The sequence below is a fragment of the Megalobrama amblycephala genome, linkage group LG17, assembly GCF_018812025.1.
Source record: "Megalobrama amblycephala isolate DHTTF-2021 linkage group LG17, ASM1881202v1, whole genome shotgun sequence".
Lineage (NCBI taxonomy): Eukaryota > Metazoa > Chordata > Actinopteri > Cypriniformes > Xenocyprididae > Megalobrama > Megalobrama amblycephala.
This window is the reverse complement of record NC_063060.1, coordinates 26,098,504-26,109,075: the sequence shown is the minus strand read 5'-3', so window position 1 is coordinate 26,109,075 and position 10,572 is coordinate 26,098,504. Positions and strand designations below refer to the sequence as shown.

At 38.5% G+C, this 10,572-nt stretch overlaps 2 protein-coding genes across 3 annotated transcripts in view; one reads left to right on the top strand and one right to left on the bottom strand.

Annotated features, from left to right (window-relative positions):
* Positions 1-25: 25 nt before the first annotated feature.
* Positions 26-5,223, top strand: gfi1aa (growth factor independent 1A transcription repressor a). 2 transcript variants are annotated; one of them, XM_048162454.1, is made up of 7 exons: positions 26-264; positions 2,473-2,636; positions 2,718-2,903; positions 3,001-3,380; positions 4,215-4,352; positions 4,439-4,604; positions 4,741-5,223. In XM_048162454.1, exons 2-7 carry the CDS (start codon positions 2,531-2,533, stop codon positions 4,917-4,919), a joined length of 1,155 nt encoding a protein of 384 aa, XP_048018411.1. In that variant the 5' UTR covers positions 26-264; positions 2,473-2,530; the 3' UTR covers positions 4,920-5,223. The 2 variants fall into 2 exon arrangements, with proteins under 2 accessions (XP_048018411.1, XP_048018412.1); XM_048162455.1 differs by lacking the exon at positions 26-264 and having other exon boundaries at positions 1,981-2,636.
* A 139-nt stretch (positions 5,224-5,362) lies between these two features.
* rpap2 (RNA polymerase II associated protein 2) overlaps positions 5,363-10,572 on the bottom strand; it is a 13,054-nt gene continuing 7,844 nt past the window's right edge. Inside the window, exon 12 of the mRNA XM_048162446.1 lies at positions 5,363-5,558. Coding sequence (XP_048018403.1) covers positions 5,405-5,558 — 154 coding nt within the window. The 3' untranslated portion in view covers positions 5,363-5,404. The remainder of the gene's footprint in view (positions 5,559-10,572) is intronic.

The following is a 10,572-nucleotide window of genomic DNA, read 5'->3' as shown; positions in this document are numbered from 1 at the left end:
CTAATGTGATTTAGATCACTATGGGCGTCTATCAGACTACATCATAACATAGAATTACTATCATTCATCTTTCAATTGAGATTAAAATGCCCGAGGTTAGGTAGCTGAAAAATTTGTGACTGAGACATGATCAAACACGGTCGCGTTCAGGAAGTTACAATGTGTATTTAAGGCGCGTGTTTGCGCTGCTGTGGCTGGAGACGGAGGCAGGACGCGCGCGCAGCAGTCACATCTCTAGCGGAGCACAACAGCGCAGCGCAACAGGTGAGTCCTGTCCTGACTCAGGACAATGCGATTCAGACAGACAGCGTGCTACAGACCTTAATGATGACGGCTGCTTTGTAGCTCGAGCTTTTATTAGATTTCTAAATGCATTTTGATTCGAATTGAAGTCAGATGTCGTTACTTTTAAGTTTTTCGCTTTGGATAAAGTTTTCGTTATCTTGACGGCCTTACCAAGGTAAGCTTGAAGACTCTATAAATTCTGCACATACTTTGCTGGGTCATTGTAACTTTACGGAAAAGATATAGTGTAGCTACTAGAGTTCACACGTCTATGTGTGCGCACAGCCGGTGCGCCAGAGTTTTTCCCATGCACATTTACTCAGACATGGACACTTGTTTCAGCATTAATGAAGCGGTGTCAGGTCAGTTTATACAGCCTCTACGAGGCCTATCAATGCTGTTAAAATGTGGTTGCAGCTGCAAACACAACATTACGTTGCCTAATGCAGGAGTTTTCAAACTGGGGTCCGGAGACCCCCATGGGGCCACAAGGGGGAGCTAGGGGGGAAAACGTCAAATAAAAAAAAAAAAAATGGAAAATGATATACAAAATGGAAAAGGTAACATTTTATCGAAATATGACAATATTTCTGTTTCATTCTGCTTTCTGTCATGCTATAATTAGATTAAACACCTACACTGATTCTATTGATAGCCTATAGTTTAACTGTAAAAACTATAGCCTACTTTTAATAATTATAGTAATCGCTCTTTTCTTTTCCATGTGCTTTAAAGATTAGTTGGTATTTCTGTTGCACGAGTTTCCCGTCTTGCTTTACTTTGTTCATTGCTGTAAGGCATGAAACTGCCTTGGAAGAATATTTTTATGAAAAATGTTGGGTAACGCTTTATTTTATACATTTTATATTAGCATGCATATTACAAGGTTATTAGCTGTTTATCAGTACTTATAAAGCACATATTAATGCCTTATTCTGCATGACTATATTCTTCATCCCTCAATCCTTCCTAAATTTAAATGCTACAACAACTAGCTATACTAACTATTAACAAGTAAATTAGGAGTTTATTGAGGCAAATGTACTTAGTGAATGTGTTCCCCATTCTAAAGAGTTACCAAATGTTGATATTCAAATACATCTTAAAAAGATGAATTAAAAATATTTATCGTAAGGTATATACATATATCGAACAGAAAAATATACAATGTCAAAAAGTAGGCCTATATTTTTCCAGACAATATTATAATCATTTCTTTTGACTTTGGTACAATGACAATATAAAAGCAAGTTATTTAATTTAGGATGTGCCACACTGTCAAACTATCAAAAAACGGAAAATGTACATTATTCAGTAATTTTATGGTAATTTCTGTTAACCCTTAAAACACAACTTAATGCAATGCGTAATTCAAAATACAGGTAAAACCTTTATTCTTTATATATATATATATATATATATATATATATATATATATATATATATATATATATATATATATATATATATATATATATATTAGTTCATATCTACATGAAATTATTTCTCATGAATGTTGAACTCTTGTCCTAATCAGTTGTCACGTTTTATAACATTTTTCGTTGTTTTCCAAAAAGAATTGCGCAAGGTAAAGCCGAGACTTATAAATGTACAGAGAGCATCCAGTTAAATAAATTCTATTTAATTTAGCCTAGCCTATATAAATCTTAGCCTAAATGAAGCATGCAAATATTGTGCGTGACGCAGAGATGGCTATTCAATCCTAAACCGTAAAGCCTATTAATATTGTCTAATTTTCTTCCTTATAATTAGGTTAATAAATATGCAGTTTTAAATGCTATTTGAAACGAATTGTTTATTCCCTGTGCTTGGAATTTGATGTTCTTTAAGTCTCGACATCAGGTTATTAACGACCGCAACAAAACCAATTAGTTATTGGCAATAATACCCTGGGCCCCATTTGCAGTCTGTTACTTGGAAGTGACGTGATGTTGATATATCATGCGGACAGAGGATCAGTTTACTAAATAAGGCTTTGAGATCAAGTTGCCAAGAGGGAGCCTATAACAAAGTGCGCCGTGCAGTTCCTCGACCTCAAATCGCTTTTGCTTTATTTGGGAGGTTTTGATTGCAAAAGGCTGCGGGATAGAGATTTGACAGACCTGCTGCTGTGTATATCAGGTGCATTTTTTCACACCGGCGGTGCTCTTGAAATCCACTTTTCAGGCAGGATTGGAGAGCCGTGAGTGATTGATGACCCTGAACCTGATAACGGAGAGTAAACATGCCGAGGTCATTTTTGGTGAAGAGCAAACGGGCGCACAGTTATCATCAACCCCGTTACCTGGACGACAACTGCATCCCAACTGAGAAACTTCTCACGTGCCAAGGTACGAATACATTTATCAGTATTAATTAAGCAATGAAACGCGTTAATTAAAATAATGAATTGTGAATATTATTGGGTTTAGAAAGTCAAATGGGGCAAATCCCCGAGAGTCCGGTGGATGTGGGAAATCATTCCCCTAAAGCCAGCATGGTGTGCACGGCGGACCATTCCTCCCAACAGTCCCCGCTGAGCTGCGAGGGCAGTGTGTGTGACCGCTCATCCGACTATGACGACTTCTGGAGACCCCTGTCCTCGGGAACCTCTCCAGGTTGGCATGTTCTCATGCTAATTTAACAGTTGTGAAACTAAAGGGCCTATGTGAAAATACTTATTACGCTTTCTTTTAACAACATATCTCACTCTAGATCTGGATAAATCGGTGCCTTCTCCAGACGACTCTCAGCCTTTCGACTTGTCTTTTCGTCCTTATGTTTGGGCCCATTCAACATCCGAGCTCAGACACCTCATTCAGTCTTGCAACCGTGTTTCTGTGGATTCAGAGACATCAATGGGGGTGTATGATGCCATGGACAGAAGGCCGGGTGCCCATCTCCTCATTGAACCAGCACAATCTGGGCGATTTTACCAGGACTATGGCTCCCTGAACACTAACCTGTTGGATAGTAGAGGCTTCTATGCAGACTTCAAGATGTCAACTAAAGTAGCAGAGATTGATTCGGAGTCTGATATTATGTCCACGCGAATTCAACTAAGCGGCTCGTACAAATGCGTAAAATGCACTAAGGTAAAACAGGCAAAATCAACTTATATATACATCAACTGTCTGTCCTTTAAGAAACTCTTTTTGAAGCCGTAAATAAAACAAAGATTATTGGAGTGTAGCCGTTTTACGGGAAAATATATGAACTTTTCTAAAAGTTCACGTTTAATTCAAAATGTTATTTGCTGTTTCTTTAATTGTGAAATTTACTAGCAATTTCGGAGTGAAAATGTACTTTTTTTTCAGTGTAATAGCAAATTGAAATAAATAAAACATTTTGTAGCCTACTTTTAAGAAAAAGGGGTTCTAGACTCAATTTTAAAGAACTCTTTATGCCAAAAAGGTTCTATCGACTACAAGGAGAAATGCGCCTGACAGAACCCTTTAAAGGGATAGCTCACCCCAAAACGAAAATTCTGTCATCATTTACTCACCCTCAAGTAGTTCCAAACCTGTATAAATTTCTGTGTTCTGCTGAACACCAAAGAAGATATTCGGAAGAATGTTTGTAACCAAGCAGATCTCTACAATACTACAATACTATGGTAGTCAATGGGCGAGATCTGCTTGGTTACAAACATTATTACAAATATCTTCCTTTGTGTACAGCAGAACAAAGAAATTTATGTAGGTTTGGAACAACTTGAGGGTGAGTAAATTATGACAGAGTTTTCATTTTTGGGTGAACTATCCCTTTAAGGTTATACCGTGTTACGCTATACAAAATTTGTAGCCTATTTGTCTAGAAAACTTTCGATTTTTAAGATCACACGAAACTAAACTAAATCACGACTGTTTAAAATCAATCGACTAATTATGTTTCTTCTTCTTAACAGTTATGCTTTTGTTTTTAAACAGGTGTTTTCGACCCCTCATGGGTTAGAAGTTCACGTGCGGCGGTCTCACAGTGGCACGAGGCCCTTCGCGTGCGAAATCTGTGGAAAAACGTTCGGCCACGCGGTCAGCCTGGAGCAACATAAAGCTGTCCATTCACAAGTAGGCCTATGCGTGTATTCCCGCAACATTTATTAAGCCAGAATGATAAGCCTCGACTATCTTACTAATCAACTTTTTACCGGCAGGAAAGAGTCTTCAGCTGCAAAATCTGCGACAAAAGTTTCAAGAGGTCGTCCACTTTGTCCACGCACCTCCTCATCCACTCTGACACCAGACCATATCCCTGTCAGTACTGCGGCAAACGATTCCATCAGAAATCAGATATGAAGAAACACACGTTCATTCATACAGGTGATTTAAATGTTGATACAAAGAAAATAATAATTAGTAGCCGAATCGATTCTTTGAATTGAATTGCGCATGGTCAGGCTGGGTTTGCAAAAGTTGTGTTTGTGCCGAGACTAAAAGAAATCTTCATATTTCACAGGTGAAAAGCCACACAAGTGTCAGGTGTGTGGAAAAGCCTTCAGTCAGAGTTCAAACCTCATCACACACAGCAGAAAACACACAGGATTCAAGCCTTTCGGATGCGAACTGTGTAGCAAAGGATTTCAACGCAAAGTAGATCTGAGGAGACACAAAGAAACGCAGCATGGACTAAAATAACGCATTTTTTTCCCCTTACATATGTTTGTTTGCACATGCATGTGACACTATGTAGAATTAGAAGGTAATATTGTGTGGGTTTTATGGATTTAGAAAATAACACATTTATTTGCTGTCAGAGATTTCCGATACACAGTTCCAAGTATTTTATAACAAGCTAGGATATTTTGTTCCAAATATTTATTAAACGGAAAACAAAGTATTAGTAAATCCAGCTGAAATTTCATCAAGAGCATTACCTTGCATTTGTATTTAACATAAAATTCTTCAGAGTGAAGAATTCTTAATAAATTCTGAAGCAGAGTGAAGCAGTTTTTTTTTTTAAAACACTCATGTAAATCTGAATTTGATTCTATATCAGTTAATTTTGTGCAAGTAAATAAGATATCATTAATTACTTAAATATAATATGGACTAATGAAAATAAAAGGATGCATAAAATCTTTGAATTAGGTAGGCTTTTATTATAAAGTGTGTGCTGTACATTATGTTTGTGGAGTAACACAGGGTTTGAAGAGCAGCACGAGGTTGTGTAGATCTCTGTCCTCCAGTTTCAGCTCTCTCATGAGAGAGGAGATGTACTCCAACGAAGACGGACTTGCCAGTGACTCTCTCAGCAATGGTGACACTTCTGTTAACCTGAACAAACAAACAGAGTTTAGCACCACTGGCATGTAAACAGAATCAAATCAAACTAAATTTAGTGAGAATAGCAGATTATCTCTCCAGAGCACTATCAAAATTTTCACGGAGCAAAAAAAAAAAAAAAAAAAATTGTACACCCTTGCAATTTAAAGGGTTATTTCACCCAAAAATGAAAACAATGTATTTATTACTTACCCTCATGCCGTTCCACACCCATAAGACCTTTGTTCATCTTCAGAACGCAAATTAAGATATGGCTGCATAGCCAACAATGACATTTCCTCTCTCAAGATTCATTAATGTAAAAACATATTTAAATCAGTTCATGTGAGTACAGTGGTTCAATATTAATATTATAAAGCGACAAGAATATTTTTGGAGCGGCAAAAAAACAAAACGACCACGTGATGGCTGATTTCAAAACACTGCTTCATGAAGCTTTAGAGCGTTATGAATCAGCGTGTCAAATCAGCGGTTCGGAGCGCCAAAGTCACGTGATTTCAGCAGTTTGGCGGTTTGACACGCGATCCGAATCATGCTTCGATACGCTGATTCATTATGGTCCGAAGCTTCCTGAAGCAGTGCTTTGAAATCGGCCATCACTATATAAGTCGTTATTTTATTTTTTTTTGGCGCACCAAAAATATTCTCGTCGCTTTATAATATTAATATTGAACCACTGTACTCACATGAACCGATTTAAATATGTTTTTAGTACCTTTATGGATCTTGAGAGAGGAAATTCCAGGTCTTACGAGTGTGGAACGGCATGAGGGTGAGTAATAAATGACATTTTAATTTTTGGGTGAACTAACCCTTTAATAAAACAGACTAATATTTAACTACAATACCAAGATTAACACAGCTAAACACAAACACCTGCATTTATGCCACTTTCAGGAGTCATCCATCCATGGTTCTCTCTCAAAGAGGAAAAGGGTTATTGCAACAGCTCGGATTCAACCTGTTCTACAGTTTCTGGAGCTTTATCTATTATTGAACTGATCTCAACAAAAGACCACAGGCCAGCGGCACACCTGACATAAGGCACAGAGGAGTGCGTGCCCAAATTATTCATGAAGGGAAAATAACAGGCCCTCTGCTGAAAAACAGATTGAAAGCCTCAAATGAGTAATGAAGACAAGCAGCCAAAAAAAAAAAAAAAAAAAAACAGTCTGAGTCACACCGAGATTAGTGAATATTAAGTTTTAAAACATGCAACATGTTTTAAGTAAAATCTTTCCCATTGACAAAGAAACCGTTTGTGTTCTGAAGATTACAGTATTTTTCACAAATAAAACTGCATCTTCTCTGAGCAAAATCAAAATATAATAGTTCACCCAAAAATGAAAATTCTGTCATTAATTACTCACCCTCATGTAGTATCAAACCCGCAAAACCTTCGTTCATCTTCAGAACACAAATTAAGATATTTTTCAATTCGAGAGTTTTTTTAATCTCCCATAGAAAGCAACAAAATTACCACATTCAAGTCTAGAGTAGTAAAGACATTGTTAAAATAGTCCACGTGACTACAGTGGTTCAACCTTAATGTTATGAAGCGACGAGAATACTTCTTGTGTGCAAAAACAAAACAAAAATAATGACTTTATTCAACAATTTCTTCTCTACCCTGTCAGTCAGTTTACGTTGAACACACACTGCAGAGCTGTAATGACAGAAATTTCATTTTTGGACGAACTATCCCTTTAATTGTGAAATTGACTAGCAATTTCTAAGTGAAAATTGCTTTTATATCACATTTTTATTCAGTGAAATTATTATAGAATATATATACACATATATTAATTTTGGGGGTTATTAGAACAGCACACTTTTGCACAATCATTTCTCATGGGGATCTAATAACCAAACAAAGCTCTTCTTGTGAACAACATCGGTTAACCGGCTGAAATCCTCCAGCCAGTCAATAATAAATCAGAGCCGTGTCTTTAGGACAGATCTTTAAATGGGGAGTGGTTTAATAGTGCTTGTGTGCTGGCTCTTCAGGTGGAATGTTTCCCATGCTGTTACCGCAGCATCACGGATCCACAGCAATCAGACCTTGATAAGATACGGGCTTGTGTTGACACAGACAGGGAGCAGCACGGAACTCTCTTCAGAGTTAGTGGCTCTGTCAAGCATTCATAAAGCTGAGGGAAGCCATACAAGCCACCTGCTACTGTACAAACATGATTCTGCAACCTTTTCTACCACACACACACATAATGCACTTCAAAACAATCTCATTTCTTTAAAAAGCACTGCAAGACAGTATTCTGATATTCTGTGCCAGTCAATGACAATGAAAATATTAAATATACATATTTTTTTTTGTTTTCTTTAACAATATCATGAATTATTAATTACATTTCTGGTGAGTCACAGCACCTGATATTTTACAACCTGAACTAACCTTGCCATGCCATAAAAAGGTCAAATTTTCTGATATTTTAAGAGACTTTTTTACCTTGACACATAGTCATGAGGGTCTGCAGGGATCCTCTCTATGATATTTTGATTTCAATTGAATTTTATTTTTTATTCTGCATGTTAGTCACACCATATGACAAACAAACATTTTTCACATTATTTTTTCCTCTAAGAAATAATAAAAGATTAAGCCGAATCACTTAGGTAAAACACTAATTAATAATGCATTTACTAACAATAACTAGAACATTTGTTACAGTATTTATTCAATTTGGTTAACATTAGTTATTAAAAATACAAATGTTTATTGTCAGTTCATGTTAGCTCAGGTCCATTAAATAATATTAACATATGATACACAACTTTTGATTTTAATAATGTATTAGTAAACACATACGTTAACCAACTAAGATTAATAAATGTTTTAGAAATATATTTCACAGTTAGAACTAGGGCTGGGCGATATATCGCATGCGATTGTCACGCGCATTTCGTCAGTAAAGCCAGTTCCCTGATTACCGCTAAATCGCCATCACCTGCTTTCAAATGGAGCGCCATTTAATAGACAGAGCCGTAGTTCACTGACAAGCTACGCAATATCGAGTTCATTATCAAAGGCGATTCATCTGCAATAATGAACACGATATTGCATAGCTTGTCAATGAACTACGGCTTCTTACTTCTTCTTACTCAGCCCAAGCCCACGCCCAGGGACATGCTGAACTCAGCTTCAGCTCTGCACACACTTACCATACTGCAGGTGTTACAGACCAGGCTTTTGAAGTCCCTGGACAAGGAGGGCCCAGACCCAGATGCTTGTGTAAGCTGCATTAGGCAACAGACCACACCCTAGCCAAGAAGGTCATCCAAGGAGTTGGGCATAGCATGGGAGTGCATGGTGGTGCAACAGTGTCATCTTTGGTGATGCTGAGCGGGTTGAAAGTGCTCCAGTTTAAGACAGTGCTGCTGCTTGTGCTAGTTTGTGGGAAGCGAGCAGGAGATATGTTCGGGATGGACAACTGTATGGTAAGGCTTACCCCAGGCAAGGGTATACACCCAAAGTGTTCTCAACCCCGTTCAGTGCTCAGGTTATAACACTTCAAGCATTTCACTCTCCCGACCGAGTCACGGAAGGAGAGTCCCGTTCGTGTGCTGTGTGCTTATGTGGACAGAACTAGCTTTTTACGCTTGCTCTATTCGCTCAGCTATTCGTCTGCTATGGGGCCGCTAAGAAAGGTTATTCGGTGTCAAAGCAAAGGCTTTCGCACAAGATAGTGGAAGCCAACTACTTGGCTTATTCTTCTCAAGAGGCAGACTGTCCTACAGGACACTCCACTAGGAGTTTGGCTTCATCTTGGGCTTGGTCAAAGGGTATGCCTGCTTAGCAACAGGATGGTCTTCGCAGAATACTGCAGGTTTTGTCTGCAAAGAGGGAGTTTAATGAGCTGCCATTGGATGGCTGAGAGACTTGTCACCACACCCCTCCTCAGCGAGTGGTTTCGACAAGGTCATACAGCTGAGAATGTGTTCGTTAACACCTCAACCATACTCGAGCAGGCTCTTTTTGCTGCCTGTCTCTTATGTGGTTAAGCAAACAACATTCTCCTCACAGTTCGCTTGGTGTATATTGACAGGGCTCTAGCGGAAAGGTGCCTGACCCTCTGTTAGGCATTCTGTTGCATCTTAGACTCATGGTAGTAAATAATAATCCACTTATCAGAGCTGATTTTATAAATGTTATCCCGCTTGTCAAAGCTGTTTATGTCATAAGTGCACCAATTACATTATTGTTGCTTCAATCACCTCCCCACACAAATACTGTGATTTGGCGCTGTGTTGACTGGTGCCGAAGGCCATCTTGGCCATCTTGAGATATGCATGTTCACTCCCGTTCAACTCTTCTATTAGATTTGGGGTAGTGTTTTTACACGGCAGGGATTTTATACGTTCCCCAATGCGTCAGCTTTCGACGCAATGTGAAGAGACAGATCTCGAAAGGGAACATCTCGGGTTACTCACAAAACCATGGTCCCCTAAGAGGAGGGAACGAGACATTGCATTAGCTGCCATGTAAAAACCTTTAATGTAACCTGTATGCAACTGTTTAGTCAAAAGTTCCAAAGGCAATAGCGCTCGGCGCAGACTTATATAGTAACCGAGCCTTCCCGTGCTTGAGCGGCATTAGCTATTGCAGGGGCAATAGCTTGATTGAATCAGGCTTCAGCATTTCAGAAAATGCGTCAGCTTTCGACGCGATATTCTGTTCATTCCTCTCAGTGAACCATGGTTACATGAATAACCCGAGACATTTCCTTAGGCACTCTTTACTTAAACTGTGTCTGACAGAAGAGTCAACAGCTTTCATGGATATATTTCAAAATAAAAGTCTCGATTTAGAAAAAACATGTTTCATTGACTGCACACTCCACGATCCACTCAAAACAAGTCTTGCGACCCAGATTGCCCTAACCTACACTTAAACCTACCCATACCACCAAACCTGTCTCTAACCTTACCCGTATCCCACCTCAATAGCAGCAAAAGTATTCTGAAATATAACATTTTTTAAGCAAGT